The sequence below is a fragment of the Euphorbia lathyris genome, chromosome 8 (genome assembly GCF_963576675.1).
Source record: "Euphorbia lathyris chromosome 8, ddEupLath1.1, whole genome shotgun sequence".
NCBI lineage: Eukaryota > Viridiplantae > Streptophyta > Magnoliopsida > Malpighiales > Euphorbiaceae > Euphorbia > Euphorbia lathyris.
Genome location: NC_088917.1, coordinates 39291931 through 39312718, shown reverse-complemented (window position 1 = coordinate 39312718; position 20788 = coordinate 39291931). Strand labels below are relative to the sequence as shown.

The 20788-nt window shown below is 36.8% G+C and overlaps 1 protein-coding gene across 1 annotated transcript; it reads right to left on the bottom strand.

The window, feature by feature from the left end:
* Positions 1–1291: 1291 nt before the first annotated feature.
* LOC136203495 (ethylene-responsive transcription factor WIN1) lies at positions 1292–2294 on the bottom strand. The gene is made up of 2 exons (XM_065994660.1): positions 2013–2294; positions 1292–1929 (listed from the first exon to the last, which is right to left on the bottom strand). Exons 1-2 carry the CDS (start codon positions 2090–2092, stop codon positions 1449–1451), a joined length of 561 nt encoding a protein of 186 aa, XP_065850732.1. The 5' UTR covers positions 2093–2294; the 3' UTR covers positions 1292–1448.
* Positions 2295–20788: the final 18494 nt, after the last annotated feature.

Sequence of the window (20788 nt, the reverse complement as noted above, 5' to 3'; positions counted from 1 at the left end):
TTGTGATAATTAGATAATAAAGGGGATTAATTTATAAAATAAATAAATATAAAGACCAAATTAACTCTTTTCCGTTTGATTTTTAACACCGTTAGTCAATTTGGTATGTGTTTGCTAACAGAATAAACCTCAATGTACCATTTTGTAAATTTTTAAACCACAGGGGTGTGATCGAAAATAGGTGTAACCATAAGGTTTATTTTTATACTTTTCCCTTTATTTTATAGTAGTTCTCCTTGTAATTATTATTTTTAAAAGCAAGCTCATTCCTTTTAACTTTAACATTGTTTGTTAAGAGGCAGTAGTGTTCCTCTCATGAAAATTGGAGAGATGAAGAAGGAGTTTGATTGTAGATTTTAAAAGATTAAGGACTTGAAATAGTTTAGAGAGCTGGATGGGCCTTTGGCTTTTTTTAAGATCAAATTGTTCCATTTAATTATTATTTTATATGGATTAGAAAAGCAATCCATTAAAAATTCAATTGCTATGCTTTCAATTTTTTAACTGGTTAACTGTTAATCAGTTAATCAAACCTGGCAATTGTTTTTTTTTTCTTCTAAAATCACTATCTTTAATCTATATAAAATTTTATATTTCACCTCTGATTTATTAATATTATTCGATTACATTTAACATTTAACCCTTGAACTAGCATAATTGGTGAAATTTCCACAAAAAAAGTAGAAAAACATAAAAACGAGAAAAAAGAAAAAATGCAAAATTTTTTTTTTAGAAAAAAAGAGGAAATAGAAAAAATAAAAAAAAAATAAAAAAAAGAGAAAAATGTAAAAGAAAAGTATGAAAAAGCGAAAAAGTATACACTAATTTATTGATTTCAGTTAATCTAATTTTATATTTGCTTTCGCTTCGATTTTTTTTACATTTTTCGTGGTTTTTGCGGTTTTCGTATTTTCATATTTTTCGTTGATTTTAACTATGTAAATAAAATTTTATGATTACATTTAATTAGGAAAACATACGTATTGTAATAATAATTACATTTCATCATTTTTTATTATTTGTCAACCAAACATGGTAATAGAATCACTAGTCCATTTCGTTACATTGCAATTTTGATTACATTACAACTTTGATTACATTGGCATACGAAATATAGCCTAAGTGATTGATCATTAGAGTATTTAGAGTGAAATTTATTTTTCCAGAGTAAAAAAATGCATACAAAAAAAGCATAAAGAAAAAAATAGGAAAAGAGACTAAGCTTATTATGAGAAACATATGTAAATGAGAGTTAATAGAACATAAGACATTTGTGGAAAGCTTCATATTTATCTCAATAATATTATTATTATCCGAAATGTAATATTATATACTACAGAAAAATTAAAAAAGAAATATTTATTTGTGATTTGTTTTGATTCATATAATAATTCGGTAAGCATGCAAAGGATAAGTATGTACAGTACATATAATAAGTCGGTTGAATATTAAAGGAAAAAGGCAGAAGCAGAATCATCATGAGGACAATTCCTGTTGAGAAGTTCTTCTATCATTTGCAAGGCTATCCTCTCTTCTTCTACCATTTCATTGGTCATCTCCGGCACTTGAACCACCTCTGTCTCTGCCTGGTTTCCCTTTCCAAGCTCCACTGTCATCACCCAATTCGAATCCGACCTCTGCCCGGCGCGTTTCTGCCACACTCCAATGTGGGAATTCTCTGTGTCCAGCCTTAAACAAGTCAGCGACGGTGACGGCGCCTTGCTGCATTTCCGAAGCTTGGCGTGCAGAATTTCAGATAACTCAGAAGAAGAAGAATCATTATTAGTTGGTTTGGGATTCCCAATTGGATTTTGAGGTATGGGAAAATTAGTTTTGGCATTTCGGCCGCTCATCAAGATTGCAGCCTGATCATATGCTCTTGCCGCTTCTTCTGCGGTTTCAAATGTCCCAAGCCAGATTCTCCTTTTCCTGGATATATATATATATATATATATATATCATTTTATATAGACAAAAAAGAAAAGAAAAGGGTTGGTAGAAAATATACATACAGAAGAGGGTGCCGAATTTCGGAAACCCAAGAACCCCAATGGCGCTGCCTGACTCCTCTGAACTTCTTTGATTGCACCATGATGATGATGATCAGAGCAGAGAGACAAGTACGAGTTTCCACAGAAAGGGCTGAGAAAAAAGATAAATATAAAGGTGCTGAGAAGACTCAAAAGTTGGGTAGAACATTTACTCACTGCATTTGATTCTCTGTCGGCGTTATCAATTCCATTTGTACTGCTCTTCAAACTTCCTCTACCTTTTTCTTATACTATCTACTCCAAGTTTACTGTCCTAAAATTATAAATGATAAACCCGTACTTTACTTAATTAGAATTACTACTGAATGATATTTCAGGAATATCTAATTTTAGAGTATAATATTTACTCATTTCTGATTCTCCCTCCTTGGTTGGTTTATTTGTACTTTTTTTTTTTTTTTGGTTCATAAAGTAGTTAAATATTGAAGTACTGCAAGTCTTGCCCCAATTTCAGCCGGAAGGTTTCCACTTTGGTGTCAGGATTCCAGAACGTGCCAATAATTTACAACTGCTCTTTGCTAAATAGTACTACCTATGCGTTTGAACAATGAGCGATCATGAGGGATGACGATTATAAACGAAGTAAATCTCATATGAGAAATAGAAAAGAAGTAACTTGAAGTTATTAGTAGTAAAATGAGAATCATCCAAATTGTTGGATTTGTATTAAAACAAACAATCTGCATTGTATTAGTCAGAATGTTACATTAACAATAACTAAACTTTAAACATGATTATCTCAATAAAAATATTAACGAGTCTCTAACTCTCTTATATGGAATGATAAATCACATACAATCATATCAAGTATTATTCCTAACTAAAAAACAATATAAATAGAATACTATGTTAATAATCAATTTGATTTAGTTACAACTGCTTCCTTTAGGTTTAGACCAAAAAATACCCACCTCTATTTTAAATATGGTTGAAAGCACTTGTAAAGGTTTAAAGCATGCACTCATAACCTATTCACCTACCTAAAATATTGGTTTTTTTTTTTTTTACTCTTTAGTTATTTACCCTATAACTTATCAAAATTAATGAAATCTCAACAAGGTAAATTAACAATTATATTAAAACATTTTATTCAAAAAAAAAAAACAATTATATTAAAATATTAATGTACTTAACAAAAACTCGATCTTTACAAATTTATCGGAACTATTAAATGTTTAACAAAACCATTAACTTATTATCTATATTAATTCAGATTTTATCAATTTTAATATATGACAAGAAAATATCACCAGATATTATATTAGTAGGCAAAAACTTACATTTTGAACAAGTGAGAAAACAAATATTAAACTTATATAATGTTTGTTTTAAAAACTTATGCTAATAGGTAAAATTGAAATAATCGATTTTATTAAAGAATAAATAGACTCTAAAATGGTTAGGTTAAAGGTTTTAGTGTGATGTGAAAAACACCATTTAACTCAATAAAAATAAGCTGAAAATGACATATCAAGAACAATTTTTATTATTTTTAACAACAAGGAACCAATTCATTTTTTTTTATCCTCCAAGAAAATATGTGGTGACCAATTTATATCGAAAACTTGTGGTCTTTTACTATCTTATTTACACACATATAAGGTAAAAATGAAAAGAATTTATAATTCAATATAAAAAAAACACTGTTTATTTCCATCCAGCAGTTGAAGTGGCGGATGATAGATTGGAGAAGGGTTAAGGTGCAAAAATACCCCTAACGTTTTGGTTCTGGAGTAATTTTACCCCTAACGTCTAAAATGGTGCAATTTTACCCTTAACGTTTGTAGCCAAGAGCAATTTTACCCTTAACGTTGATAAATTGGATCAATTTCAGAAATAATTCATCAAATTGTCTTCTCGGTCATGAATCTTATCATCTACAATTCACATATGCGTCATTTTATCAGTAACAAATCATAAACATATGCTGGGATGTGAAAAAAAATAAAAAAAATATATACTGTCTTTTGTATGAATTAGATAAAAAAATTCAAAAAATTCACCGAATTTGTAAATATTAATCTCGAATTCTATTATTAAATTACAAAAAACATGAAATTCTTTTTTTAGGATGAATTGATATGCAATTGGTGCAAAATAATGAATAAAAACATCTGTGTTTTATAATAGTGCCTGAAATTTACCCAAATTACCAACGTTAGGGGTAAAATTGCTCTTGGCTACAAACGTTAGGGGTAAAATTGCATCATTTTAGACGTTAGGGGTAAAATTGCTCATGACCTAAAACGTTAGGGGTATTTTTGCACCTTAACCCGATTGGAGAAAAAAGGAACCCAAAATGAGAATTATTTAGATATTTAGGTTAGATGTATATATTTTCCATTTATATCTGAGTTGTCATGGTTTTTGGCGTTACCTGCCGAATTAAAGAGTTGGGGTTGCATGCATATAATATAACAACCTTACCTTACCTGTGTACTATTATTATCTTTGACATGTGATCACAAAGAAAAAAAAGGTAAACATTATTTGAAATCTTTTAGTAAAGTTGTGCTGCATTGCATATATATATATGATGCTGATATGTGGCCACGTTCACAGAAATTTGTGTAGCACATGGGTGTGGCCATATGTTATTTAATTCCCTCGTATACGAATGTGGTGTGCCCAATTATTAATTAATTCCCTATCCCTCTCTAACCCCTATACTATAATAGAATCATAATCCTAGGAGACAAAACACACTTTACTATTCTATTTTCTTTTTATTCTTTTTGACAACCCTCCCCTCCTTATCCAATAACTTAACCAAATATAACAAAAAAACCTCTAGTTTAGAGGTGTCAATAAAACCTATCCACCCGACCCAACCTTCGCATGATCGACGCCGCTTCTCGGCCACCGGATAACTGTGGCTCCGACAGTGACATGGCCACAAGGGAGAAACGCTCCTATAGGGAGTCTGTGTCGTGGGCTGAGCAGCTGTGAATCTATAAGGACCTTCGGATAGCAAGACTAGTATCCGTCTCTCTTGCTAACCCACTTAAGCCAAGTTTCGTTGTAGCATCCGCTTTACTGAAAGACTCAAATCTGAAATGGAAAGATGCTCTTATTGTGAAACTCCTTGGTAGGAGTTTGGGATACATTGCACTACAGAAACATGACTTGGAGATATGGAAGCTGACTGGACACGTGGACATTATGGATATTTGACATGGTTGTCATCTCGTATAGTTTGAGGACTTGCAGGACAGAGATAGAGTTGTAAGTGAAGGTCCTTGGATCATCTAAGGACATTACCTCATCGTTAGGATCTGGTCACCTGATTTCGTGGCATCCACTGCGACTATCGCCTCGGCACTTCTTTGGGTTCGTTTTCCTAACCTCCATGTGCAGATGTATGACACAGATTTTATTATGACGTGGCCAATAATATTGGGAAGGTGGATAGAAGCACGATTAAAGCTTCCAAGGATGGGTTTGCGAGAGTCTATATTGAGATCGACCTGCTAAAACCACTCATTGCTAAGTTTGAGGGGAACTATACAAGATTGAGTACAAGGGTTGCATATCGCATGTACAAAATGTGGGAGATATGGCCATGACAATGTAAATTGCATCAATACGAGTATACTTCATTTGGATACGAAGGAGAGCACTATATCTATACTGCGCAATGACACAAATTAATTATGCCCTTGTTGCCGATTCAGACAATGTCATGGCCTAGGAGTTTACAGAAGGGACCGCTAAGCAGGATATTGTGGCATACGTCCCTTGGAGAATGGTTCCACGACAGAAGTGTATACTAAAGGAGAAGTCGCATGAGTCTGCTTACTAGCCCCTGTAACCAAAAACCCATTTACCTTTGCAATCTCAGATATCGGGGGTGAAAGACAGGCCCCAGCCTCTATAGAAGTAACTAATTCTGTTTGGAAGTTAGACTGGTTAATAGTTAACCACATTAGTTAACTGTAGTTAGTTAACAGTTCTAACTAATTGACAGTTATCCATCTGTGTTAAAAGCAACTGGCATCCCATGAATTCAATTAATTGAATTCATCTATCCTTTAGTTTGTAATTGTTTTGTTCGATTCACTTTTGGATCTCCAAAATTCAGATCACCTATGCCTTACTCTGGTAAGCGCTCCTCTTACATCTGGAAATTATATTTCTTGGCTCCGTGCTATAAAGATTGAATTGTCTGCAAAAGGAAAACTTGATGTTGTGTTAAAAGATACAATTAAACCCGTAATCACTTCTCCATTGTATCAAAAATGGCAGAAATGTGATAATATGGTTTTGTATTGGTTGCTTGGATCGATTTCGAAGGATCTTTCAGAATCGTTTCTCTATGTAAAGACTGCAAAAGAACTATGGGTTGAATTAGAGCAACGATTTGGTGAATCTAATGGGCCATTGATTTATCAAATCAAGAAAGAACTTAATTCTCTAGTTCAAGGAACAATGAATGTGTGTATGTACTACACTAAGTTGAAGAAGCTTTGGGAAGATCTTGCAGATCTTAACCCTGTTCTTGTATGTGAATGTGGATCTGTAATGAGAAAACAAATGGAGATGATAGAGGCAGACCATTTGATGTAATTCTTGATGGGTCTGAATGACATTTATGAAACAACAAGGGATCAGATTCTGATGCTCGATCCTTTACCTTCGGTGAATAAAGTGTATGCCATGATTCAGAAAATGGAGAGGCAAAAGCAGAACACAAATGGTGGAATTGAACATCTAGAACTGGCTCATATGGCTAATTCTCAAACTGGTATGGATGACACTAAGTCAAAAGATGAGATGAAGTGTACTTACTGCAAGAAGCCTAGACATTTGAGAGAAACTTGTTTTAAACTCAAGGGATACCCTAAGTGGTTTAAGGGTAACAAGACGAAAGGTGGAAAGAAGGGTCAGAGTTCACAACAAGCTCATCTTTCCAGTGGAAGTACAACTGGAAATGAATCAGAAGAAGATTCAACACCAGATCAAACAACTAAGATGTTTTCTCAACTCATACAAAAAGAGTTACAGAAATTTTACATGAAGAACTCAAATGATATGGAAAATGTAGCTTTTACTGGTTTTACAGGTACTATTCTTACTCATAATGTGCCTGAGAATGTTGACTGTGATATGTGGATAATAGATACAGGAGCTACGTCATATATGTTTATAGTCTTGGAAATTTTATGAGAAGCAGCCCGGTCTTAGCATCTAGCACAGTTTCACTTCCTGATGGTAGTACAAAGTATATAAAGCATTCTGGAATAATCAATTTCACAAAAGATTTTAAGCTAGACAATGTACTACATGTTCCATCTTTTAAGTATAATTTGCTTTCAGTTGGGCATCTACTTAAAGAAGCAGATGTTAGCATCATTTTTCACCCTGGACATTGTGTATTACAGGCCCATAAAGTGTTAGCAGTGGGGTTCCTAGAGGATGGATTGTACAAACTTACCAAGAAGTCTTTTCAACCAGTTGTTTTACAATAGTTTAGTACATTGAAGAAAGAAACTATTATGAATGTAGTTACTAGCAATAATGTAGTAGATGGTAATTTGCTTTGGCATTACAGACTTGGCCATGTATCATGGAAAAAGTTGAGGAATATTTCTGTTTTGAAATGTAAAGAGCACAATGTACCATGTGAGATTTGTCCTTTGGCTAAACAACATCGTTTGGTATTTCCTGTTAGCACAAGTTGTTCTAATAAAAGCTTTGATTTACTTCATATTGATATTTGGGGGCCTTACCATCATACATCAACATCTGGTGCAAAATATATACTCACCATAGTAGATGATTACACTAGAGCTTTGTGGACTATATTGATGAAATCCAAATCTGATGTTAGTCAGATTTTGCTCAAGTTCTTATTGTTAATAGAGAATCAATTTGATGTAAAGATCAAAGTCATCATGAGTGATAATGGGAAGGAATTTATAGGGAAAGATTGTCAAGCAATTTTCCATTGTAGAGGTATCCAGCATCAAAAGTCATGCGCTTACACTCCTCAACAAAATGGGATTATGGAAAGGAAACACAGGCACTTGTTGGAAGTGGCAAGGTCATTATTATTTCAATCTGGCTTGACAAATAAATTCTGGGAAGAAGCCATTTTAACTGCTACACAAATCATCAATGCTTTACCTGTTGAAGCTTTAAAATGGGAAACACCTTTTGAAAGACTGCACCATAAAAAAACAAGATTATAGCAGGTTCATGGCCTTTGGTTGTCTGTGCTACATAACAAATGTTCAACCAGTGAAGGACAAGTTTGCTGCTAGAGCTTACAGGGGTCTGTTTGTGGGATACAAAACCGGTCAAAAAGGCTATGCAGTCTATAATTGTGATACAAATGAAATTTGTGTCATGCGTGATGTTATTTTTCATGAAACAACTTTTCCATGTAAAACTAACAATGTGTTTGATGCAGCTAAAGATAAAAATGTAGAAGCAGAAGATTCTTTCCATACAATTTCATCACATCAATTTTCAAATTAGGGTGAAGAGGAGTCTTATACAGAAGCAACTTCTAGTTTAAAGGATTATATTGATCAAAAAGTTCAAAATGTTCAGATATCTTCTTCAGACACAACTTTTCCCACAAGCTAAACTCCGCCTACAGACTTATTTCAACCTCCAAAGAAAAATGTTAATTCTACATCTACAGATACCGAAACTGGTCCCACAACAACGGCCGTGCAAACTAGGCAAGGTAGAACAGTGAAACAACCAGGATGGATGACAGACTTTGTAGCTCATATGCAAGTTACACCTAATATAGGTTTATATCATTTACCTATATTTAGTCAATCCTATAAAGCTTTTTTAGTTCAGTTGGCAAATGAACAAGAACCTAAGTCTTACAAGGAAGCAGTAAAAGACAGCAGATGGGTTGATGCTATGAATCTGGAACTCAAGGCTTTAAAAGATAATAAGACTTGGGTGTTGACAACATTACCAAAGGGTAAGAAAGGTATTGCTTCAAGATGGGTGTAAAAAATAAAAAGAAAGCCAAATGGTTCTGTAGATCGATTCAAAGCCATACTTATGGCTAAAGGTTATAATCAAATCTATGTTTAGATTATACTGATTCGTATTCACCAGTTGCAAAAATTGTCGCTGTTAGAACTTTCCTTGCCATATTATACTCGTCATGCATAAAAAATATCATGTATATCCTAAGAATTTTACATAAATTAATGTTCTGATCCAAAACTGACACTTGCACTATTTTGTAGTTAGCTCAGGGTATGAAAGTTTCGTTTATCCAATTTGGTAATTCATCAGTCCATAATGGCCTTAATAATTAGAGACAATTACATGATAATCACAAATAGATTCAATATGTTCAAGTCTCTTACGTTGGTAAAATAAATTCTAACAATGTCAGATAAACAGTTTTTATTATGAATAAACACATCCTTGTAAAAAAAGGAATGAAATAACTGTTTGACAAAACAATATTCAAAAATATGAATTTCTGATATTAAAAGTGCTATATATGAGAAAAGCCATACATAGATGGTGAATTGTACAAGAAAAACCAAATATGATTTTTTGTAATTTCTTCTAATAGTTGTATGCATGTTCATCCAAAAGACTGGTCAGTTCTAAATTATCTGTAATTACATGAGCCTTTTATGATATCTTAATATTAAGTGATAAAATCACCTTGAATGGATGAATTTTTTATAAAATTCCAAGATTACGGATCTTATACATGCATCTTGTACTAATTCAATGATAATGACATATTATACTCGTCATGTATAAAAAATATAAGACATATTGAGCATGCAAGATTTAATGAAAGATTTGTGTCTATTACTTTATCTTTCACAATTTATTAGATTTATCATAATAACATGTAATGATATTCATAGCACTTTATAAGAGGGATCTCGATTTTCTTTAATTAAAAATGGAATAAGAAAGGGGAGGAAACTTATCTTTTTCATTATAAAGTTCCAAATTTAGTGTAGAAAACTCTTTCCCACCAATATATGGAGAACTGTATCTTTGGATAGATTTGTTGTACTGATTGAGCCAAGGTTTGAGATTGTGATTTCTATTCCGTTGACTCCATTGTTTTGTTCTTTGTGAAACTCTATACAATCAAGATTTTGCGATCTTCTGTTTGTTAGAGATCCACGCTCACCGCACCAATTGATAACTTGTGGAAAAATCCTTGATCGGAGCACTTCCCTGTGAGGCGCCGTTGGGATCGGCCGGGGACACTCCGATGCCAAAGTCAGTAATATTTCTGAGAATAAACTGTAAGCACAAAAGTAGAGAATCAGTAAGTGTACATTTGATCCTAGGAAGCTGGGGTATTTATATAGGTTTCTGTAACCTTCAGCATAAATGGGGAAGCAGGTGAAGAGTCATGTCATTACTCATCTTTAATTGCTATCAATTCTCCATTAATCCAAGCATTTAGCATCGAAACCCTCAGAGTTGAGGTATTCGAACAGTCAAGTCTTTATTCCCCTTTAATGGCTATTAATTGTCATTTAATTGTATTTATTCCCATTCATGGATGGTAATAAAGGCTCATTTTGGTATTCTTAGATCTGTCAAGGCGTATGTACGCTCTCCTTGAGAGCTATGGCGGGTCTCCACTACTCGCTCTCATCGGGCGTATCTCGTTATGGCGTATCTCGCCATGGTCCACGTGGTGTGGCATAATGCTAGAGACTCCTTCCTCTTCCTCATTATTTGCATATTCGCCCATGCATTAACCCTGTATTAATTATCATTAATTCCACATTAATCATGCATAAATATCTCTTTTAGAAGGAATAATGGGTTACCATTATTTATATTAATTTTCCCTTATTCCTTATTCAAGAATAATTTGGGTTGTTATCAGGTTCTTAACAACACCACATGTTTCAACAATTGAGCAACTTGCAGATTTATTCACTAAGGCTATGAGTGGTGCAAAGCTTGCAACGTTTCTATCCAAGCTTGGTATTATAGACTACACAATACCAGCTTGAGGGGGTAGTGTAGAAGTAACTAATTCTGTTAGGAAGTTAGACTGGTTAATAGTTAACCACATTAGTTAACTGTAGTTAGTTAACAGTTCTAACTAATTGACAGTTATCCATATGTGTATAAAAGCAACTGGCATCCCATGAATTCAATTAATTGAATTCATTTATCCTTTAGTTTGTAATTGTTTTGTTCTCCATGAATAATATTTTCTTCCATTATACATTTTGTACAACCTCAAAATAATAATGTGGAACCGCGAAAGTCGTCTTTTCCTAAACATAGTGGAGCACTGAACTTAGGAGCTCGTAAGGGGAAGGGAATCGTTCGGTCCGAACTTCGGGTGCCTCTCCTAGACATTTCCAGCCATAACATTTTTACAGCACTACAAACGGAGGCTTCTGACTCGACGGTTGATGGGGAAGCTTGTACTGCTTCATCGTTGTAGCCAAGAGAAGTCGAGTTACGAACCTCAAGGAGAATCTTCCACCGAACACTTGTCCAGGTCGTCCTTTAGGGGAATTGTCGCGGCATATTACAAAGGGAATTGTCTACTTGCATGAGCCTGTCATTTTTTGAGGTTTGGTTACCTTTATATATAATCTTGCTTATGAAATTCATCTCCTAGAACTGTTGTGGTGCAGGGAGCACTGAGTTTTTCCCTGCACTGAGGTATATACTGTCCTTATACAACTCAGATATCATTGTTTTGATAGAACCCCATCTTCCGGGTACGCGCTTTTTTGACTTTTATAGGCGTTTGAATTTTTCTGTAGTCAGTGGTGGTATTGGTTTTTTGGCAGTAGTTGAACTTCCTGTTTGAAGTAAGGTTGATTGACAAGCAGTTTCTTCATTCTCAAGTTACAATAGTAGGAGGTCTTCTTGATCGCAGAAAGTTAGATATTTTCTTTGTCTATGTTAGACCCCAAATTGATTTTCCTTTTTTCCTTCATTCTTTTTCTCATTTTTCTTATTTTATTTTATTTTCTTTTCTTTTTTTAATATTAAAAAATTCCTTTTAAAAAATTCCTAAAGAATCCATGGAGAATTTTTTTTTTTTTTAAGGAATTCCTTTTAATTAAAGAAGAAAAAAAGAGTAATGCATAAAAAAGAATGTAAGAGCGTTGTTATGATTATATTACTTTTCTTTATAGGCATATGGAGAGTTCTCCTAGCTTTAAAAGCCTTTTCGAATTTAAAGGGATTTGTTTTTTGGAACAAATCCTCAGCTCATGGATATTAATCATATTTATAAAGGACTAAATTTTCATGTTTGGTCTGAATATTGTGTTTCTTGCATCTTATATCTTGTTCTATTCTAAATACGATTTAAGAAAGATGTTTTTTTTTGAAAAATAAATATTTTAAACATCAAAGATATTTAATATCGATATCTCCATCATTTTCTAGGTTTGAGTGAGACAGTATTTTTCACATGGACCCTGATAATCATGTGAATTTGATCATTCACCGTTTGATGTAAGCTGATTAAATCTAAGCTTAAGGATGCTTTAAATATCCATCTTAGGATTTTAATCAGTCTACATCTAACGGTGAATGACTGAATTCACTGTGGTTATTAGGGTCCATGTGAACACTACTATTGAGTGAGATGTGATGGCCAGGGCCGTCTCCAGCATTTTGGAGGCCCTAGGCGCATTGTGCACTTTTTTTTTCATATCCAAATCTAATACTATTTTAGAAATAATAAATATTATATAGTAAAACCAATATATTATTAACTACAATTCAAGTCATATAATAATAACATAAAACTAAAAAATTATTATTGTTCTTGTTTTTTTTTATATATAAAATCGAGTTTTCTTTTATATATTTAAAATCAAGTTTCTTCTCACCAGTCATGCGAGAAGCAAGCAGACGATAAAGTATTAATTTTGAACGGCTGAACTCGAACCTAATCGCAAGATTCTATGGAAAGAAAAAGAAGAATTTATCTTCGAGATTAAAAATTGGTTGACTCGCGTATTTATTATGAATTACATGCTTAAATCACTATTTGGACATCGATTGATCCAAGGAATCTTATCATTTGGCGCTTGATCTATGCAAAATTTTATCATTTTGCCACTGAACTATCACAATTGATGAAATTTCAATCCAATTTGGATGGAAACTTAATAGAATTATTGACATATGATGATTATTTTGATAATTAGACTTGATAAATTTTAGTTTGGAGATTTGTTCTCTTGTTTTAATCTCATTAATTATTTGGGTAAATCAACTTTAAAACGTACGACATGTCAAGCTCATATGTCAAAATATCACCATATATTATAAGGAAACAATTTTATCAAGACTTCATCATAATTAAGTAGAATTTCATCAATTTGAATAGTTTATGGTCCAAATGTGACCAAATAATAAATTAGTGATCAAATATTAAAATTTTAAATAAATCAGAGTCTAAATAACATTTTATATCTGATAACATCGAGATATTATCATGAGGACCAAAAGAGATATTCGCCTTTAAATATGCCACGTAGCAGTCTCCTAAAAGGAAGCTGGCTGGCGGATCTCCACGGATTGGCTCTAGGAGATCCGCTGGCGGATCTCTAAGGCGAATCTCTCCATTCACCTTAGTAACGGCTGGCCGCCGGCTCGGCCATGAAAGATCATTAAATGAATCATTAATTGTCTTACCCGCCAGGTTAAGAATAACTTGTAACCGCCATTAAATGAGCATTAATGGAGACTTTCTAGTTACCTAGAGGTTACGAACTTCTCAACTATATATATAGCCTACTATCCTAGGCTATCAAGGTACTCACACTTTTCTATATTCTCTAAGCTTTGTCAATACAGTTTATTCTCCATATTCTCTACTGACTTTGGCATCGGAGTTTCCCCCGTCGAACCCAACGACGCCCCCCACAGGGACGAGCTCCAATCAGAAATTTCTCCCTTGTTATCAATTGGTGCGGTGATCGTGGAATCCTTGATCAAATAAAGGATTTTTCGTTCGCGCTAAAACATCATGACCAATGGAGGACAAAATCCCTCCTCTGGGGTTGAATCACCGATAATTACACCATCTAGTGCTAGTCGCACCGACACAACTACTCCTATAACAAATATTGATGGAAACATGCCCACTGCGTCTTTCATCGATATATGTGCTCAGGATATCGAAGCACGATATGGGCTTGAGTTTGGGAACCGCCTCTGGGCATTCATGACTCTTCCTCCTCGTTGGAGTACGGTATCTACGTCAGCTGTCTCATCTTTACCTCCATTAAACTTTGGTCTTGGACCAGGTGCACATAGCTCTTCATTCCTTCAAGCTCACAACATTGATTCCATGATAACTACCACGACATCGGGTGGCGAGCAACCAGTTAACCGGGAATTATTCCCTGGTGAGGGAAGTCGAAGGAATGATACAGTCCCTCCTGGAGGATCAGGGGTTCCAAGGTTTAATCTTGATGAGCCAAATGTACCCAGGCGCCCGCGAATATCTTCGTCTGCATTACCATGATCTGCTTGTAGATGATATGATCATTAAAAGCACGACTGTAAAAAGGCATGCAGAGGATATAAAGGAGGTACTGGACGTACTTCGGCACCACAACATCAAGTTGAATCCAGAGAAATGCACTTTCGGGGCAACATACGGGAAATTTTTAGGATTCATGATCAGCGAAAAAGGAGTTAGCCCAAATCCTGACAAGGTCAAGGCAGTCCTAGAAATGCAAGCGCCCCAGAATATCAGAGAAGTACAACGCCTCAACGGGCATATCATAGCCTTGGGCAGGTTTATCTCTTGCTCAGCTCGTAGATGTCAACCTTTTTTCGAAGTCATCAAGAAGCAAAAAGCATTCGAGTGGAATGAAGATTGTCAAAATGCCTTCGAAGGAATCAAACGGTTCCTCACAGAGCCACCCATTATGAGTCGACCTTTGAAAGGGGAAGATCTATACATGTATGTATCGGTCACGGATAAAGCCGTATGCACGGTCATGATACGAGAAGAAGATGGCCAACAATTCCCAATTTATTATGTGAGCAAAGTTTTGAAAGACGCTGAAACCAGATATTCAAAGCTAGATAAAATGGCACTGGCTGTTGTAACCATGGCAATTCGCCTTAGGCCATATTTTCAGGCGCATACTGTAATAGTTCGAACCAATATACCAATGAGAAAGGTATTGCAGAAGCCGGACACTTCAGGAAGGTTGATGGAATGGGCGATTCGCCTGGGCGAATTTGATGTAAGATATGAAAGCAGATCATCTTTGAAAAGTCAGGTCCTGGCGGACTTCGTGAATGAATTCACTGACGAAGGGATATCTCATCCCAAACCTCCGTTAGAAGAATGGTCGATGTACACTGATGGAGCTTCCTCGGCGGATGGAGCAGGTGTAGGAGTTGTGATCAAAGGTCCCCACTACATAAGATTGCGATACGCAGCAAAATTAAATTTCCATGCCACTAATAACGCTGCTGAGTACGAAGCTCTGATACTGGGATTACGTCTACTTTAAGAAATCACCCCAGAGCGAATCGTGATATATAGCGATTCAAAACTAATGGTCAACCAAGTAATCAAGAATTACGAGGTGAAAGACGAGGTTCTGGCCAAATATGTAGCAGAAGTCAAAAAGTTGCTGGATCACCTTGAAGTTAAAGAAACTAAGTTGGAATTGATTCACATACCAAGGGAATCCAATACAGAGGCTGATCAATTGGCCAAAATGGCTTATTGTGAGGAAAAGTGGGCGGACCCGGATTGTCCCTTTGAAGTAAAAATGGCTCCAGCATTTGCCTCTGAAGAAGTGTCCCTACTCACAACGGTGGAAGATGATTGGAGGTCAGTCATCCGCCAATATCTGCTAAATGGAACATTACCTGAAGACAAGGAAGAGGCACGGAGGATAGTTAGGAGATCAGCCTATTTCTCCTTGATCAATGATGGTCTTTACAGAAAATCCTTTAGTCATCCTTGGCTGAAATGCATTCTACCAGAAGAAGGGCAGCAGATCCTCAAGGAGCTACACGAGGGATCTTGTGGGTCGCATGAAGCATCTGCCACGATCTTGAAGAAATCCAGGTTAGCAGGTTTCTACTGGCCCACAGCTGAATTAGATGCCCAGAGTTTGGTAGAATCTTGTCACAATTGTCAGATTCACGCAAATGAGTCACATACTATCAAACATATCCAAAAGCCAAACATTGAGGGACGTCCATTCGCCCTCTGGGGAATAGACATCGTTGGCCCATTTCTCCCCAACTCGCCGGCAAAAGAGGTACGTAATAGTGGCAGTAGACCATTTCACCAAATGGGTAGAAGCCGAGGCTGTTTCCTCTATTACAGCAGAACAGATGGTGGAGTTTGTCAAGGACAACATCGTGGGAAGATATGACATTCCACATACCATCATCACTGACAACGGAACACAGTTTAACTGTGGCAAATTCAAGGCTTTCTGTGAGGGGTTGGGCATCCTGAACAGATTCGCCTCCGTTTATTATCCACAGTCCAATGGAATGACCGAAGTTACCAATCAGACGATTGTTAAGGGGATAAAGAAGAGGTTGGGAGAGCATGACAAGAGGTGGGCGGATCAGCTTACAAGTGTTTTATGGGCTTATCGTACCACCCCAAGAACAGCTACTAGGGAAACACCATTCGCCCTTTCTCATGGAGTGGAGGCCGTAATCCCCGTTGAAATACAAGTCCCCAGTGATCGGGTGGCCTTTTATTGTGAAGAGGACAACACCAAACGATTAAGGGAGCGCTTGGATCAGGTTGAGGATCGCAGGAACCGATCCTATGTACGTATGGCAGCATATAAACAGCGGATTGCGGCTTACCATGATAAAAATGCCAAGCTTGTAGATCTAAAGATAGGAGATCTTGTGCTTTGCAAAACTGACAAAGTGCAATCTCGAGAAGGCAAGGGCAAGTTGGGGCTCAACTGGACAGGTCCATACCAGATAGTGGACAAGGTTGGACCGGCCACATTCAAAATACAAGATATGGAGGGCAATACACTGCCACGCACGTGGAATCTCCAAAACCTCCGCAAATACTTTGTTAAAAAATGAAGTATGTCCATGGTCTTGAGTACTCTTTTTCCTTTAACAAGCTTTTTCCCATGTGGTTTTTCTTGTTAAAGGTTTTAACGAGGCTCATTTATAAAGACCTATTCGCTGTAATAAGGTGTTTCTCCCATTAATAAACATTGTTGGTTTTATTATCTATGTTCTTTTTATAGTTTACTGCTGCAATATCAATATTCCAGTCTTAAAAAGAAGGGGGGCATCCAACGCTCTCCACATTCACAGTAGATCCGCCACTTGGCGGATCCTGATCACCGATAGAGTTAAAACGATCCTTGGACGCAAGGTCTTTACACTCTCTTATCCCTCCCAGAGAAGGATTCACAAGTCCTGCGGGCGGATCATTTCACCTCAAAGATAGGTAGCAAATTGAACCCCTGGGCAGCTTTACTTCCTCCAAGAAGGAATAGAACAGCTTCAAACCTTCGCAAAGGTTCATACCATGGAGTATGGCTGGCCACCTACTCCAAACATAAATCCTAAACATGCTTATATTTAAAGTACTTCTTTGCGCAAATGTAAGAGTAAAATAAATAGATAGCAGCGTAAAGGATTAATCAAATTGTACTTAGAAGGTTTTTACAAAAAGATCTCTAGCAAAAGCTAAATAATAATAGGGGCATCCTCTTTTGTGCTTCCTTCGCCTATGATGCTTGCTTGAGGATCCTTCTTCTCCACAGTCACAGATCCGCCATCAGGAGATACCTCCTTATCCTTCGAAGAAGCAGGACCCGGTGGAAGGACAGAATCTAGAATTGGTTTTGTACCTGCCTTGGGCGGCACCTCTTCGGAATCATCCGCCAAAACTATGGTAGAAGGTTTGGTTTCCTGCATGGGTCCCTTCATCCATCTCCGTACATAATTGCGGAGGTATTCCCTGACATCTGGCATTTTATTGAACCTCGCCACGTCTTCTGGTTCGGGGACGGCGAACTGGGGATCTGTGAAGTCAACTTCAGGATGGGCCAGGGAGAAGTATGCCATAAGCATCTCGCCATAATAAAATGCCTGTACACCCGCCGTGTATTCAGCTTCTCTGAGAGCATCCTCATGGATTTTGGCATCAGAAGCCATCGTTGCCTTTAAACTTTTAATCTCCTCATCCCGAAGAACTAAAGCAGCTGTGACGGAAGCTAGATCCGCGTTTGCAGAGGCAATGGTGGAATTGGCATTCGCTATCTCTTTTTCTAACTTTTCAATAGTTGCCCTGTCCGCCACGTTCTGAAGAAGCCCATTTTCCAAAGTACGCAGACGGGCATACAACTATAAAAGACAAAATGATTTAGTCTAAGGGCAAAAAAGAAGTGAATGAATTACCATTATCTACATTCTTTTTGAACTCACCGAAAGAAGCTCTGATTTCCCCTTGTGGACGTGAATTGGTCCATGGATTTGGTTATAGTTCCTTTGTACCTCTCCCACCTGACCCAAGGCCTCATCCAGATCATTCAGAAGGGATTCATTCTCAAAAGAACCTTGGGCCCCTAATTTGACGGACCAGTATCCTCCAATATCGGGCTTCGCCATCTGCACAAACAGAAAAGAGCCATACACCGCTTTAGAATCGGATGAGCAAAAAGAAATCAAGAGATGGATTACCTGAACAATCTTCTTAGCAGGTTTGGCGGATCGTATCGCGTCCGCCATAATCTTGGTACTACCCATAGTGTTGGGCCGCCTCTTCTTCAGTGGCGGATCGACAGCTGTCTCTGCAGGACGTTTGCCCGTATCGGCTTGAGGATTAGCCGCTTGACTTTTCTTGCGCGCTTCATCTTCCAAAAGCTTCATGCGCGTCTCTGCAAGAGCGTGATTGGCCTTAGATACACCCCTGCCAAAGAAGACATCAAAATAATCAAGACTCCCGAAGTAACAGAAAGGTACCTTGATCAAACTGAGTAATTTTTGAATAAATAAATTGATCATCTTCTCGGCGAATCAATAGAATGTCACTCATCATAAAGGCTATGGCATCCGCATAAGTCCATGCATCCGCCTTGATCTGCTTCATGAGATTCGCCACCACTTCATCACTGCTTGTTAAGATTCGCATGTCACCCGCCATATATAGCGGTCGAGAGTTCCAAACTGAAGGAAAACCTAGCGGTTCATCCTCTTTTATCTTCACATAGAAGAAACTCTCATCCCAGCAATGCACATTGGACATTTTTTCGTAAAAAGGCGAGTAGACACCAAATTTGGCAAATGTAAGATAGGATTCCGACTTCCTCTTGGAAGGTTTATGAAAGGCTCTAAAGATACGGCCCGTATAAACAACGCCTAAATTTGAAGCGAGATAGCAGTCTAAGGCCATGTCGAGCCAGCCATTAGGATGTAGCTGACTGACGGCAATGTCAAAGTATGAGAGGATATCCGCCATCATCTTGGGAAGAGGAAGGCGAAACCCTCTCTCTACATGACTACAGAATATAGTAAGGAAGCCGTTAGGCGGATTGGAGGGACGTTGATGAGAAGCAGCGAGTTGGGTCTCGTAATTTTTGATCCACGGAAAGCGGTCCGCCAGATTCGCCAGATCCACGGCACTCATACGAGATGGAGTGGACTCCGCTCGAGGATTCTTTTTCCTAACAGGGAAGGAAGAAGTGGCCATTGAACCCAGAAACCGATTACGAGCACCGACCGGAACGGCACCGGAAACAGAAGAAAAGAAAGAGGGATTTCTGGTGGAACGAGTCTGGTAATGGTTACGCGCCGAGTTATTGAACTCAGCTAAATCGGAATTAATTGCACCTATAGAAGATTGGGAGTTTTCCGATGATGAAGTGGTCCAACTAAAATCTACTTCAATCTTAGGAGGAGATGTCGAGTTAAAAAGTTCAGAAGTCGACCCAGAAGATGAGGATGAACTTCTAAACATTCAAGATAAAAGAAAAATGCACTTACATGGAAATGTAGAAGCTTGAGTAGGATCTCCGAAAAATTTGTGGGAAAAAAGCTTCGAGGACAGAAAGAGATGAAGAAATGAGGAAGAAAGAGAAATTAAAAGAAGAAGAAGGTTTTTGAACCTTCCTAGGGCAGTGTGCCACCACACGTGTCAGCCATCAAATGGCGTTGAACAGAGTGCACATTAATGAGGGAGCATATGACGGCGCGCAGAAGTCCAAAAGCCCTAAAGGACTTTAAAGGCATTTTAGGGAGGGCGTTGAACACTCACCTTTGTAAACATCTCCACTATGTCTTTACCATTCAAGCTAGCACTATTTCTTGTTATATATTTAATTCTATATACCTTTTAACCATAACCTTTTTAATAATTATCAAATTTTAAAAAATTTCCGATCGGAAGCCCCCGTAAGTCGGAGGCCCTAGGCCGCTGCCTTGTGATGGCCCAGGCTTCAAAATGTATACCCGAAATATGATTTAGAAACAAAGTAACCATATTGCTAATTTCTACTTTCTTTTTTGCAATAACAAAATGATAATAAACGAAAATATTTAAGTAAATGGTAGTGACACGTGGTTTAAATATGGTGAGAGAGATATGAATAATATAAATGGTTGTCTTTGAAAAATTGTTAGAAGGATTTGGAAAAGGAAAGTGACAATTAATTAATAATTGTACTTTTTGTATAATACATTAGATGTTGATTAGATGAAAGTGTTGTCCGCATCCAATTATCAAAGTCAATATAGAAAATATATTAAGATTA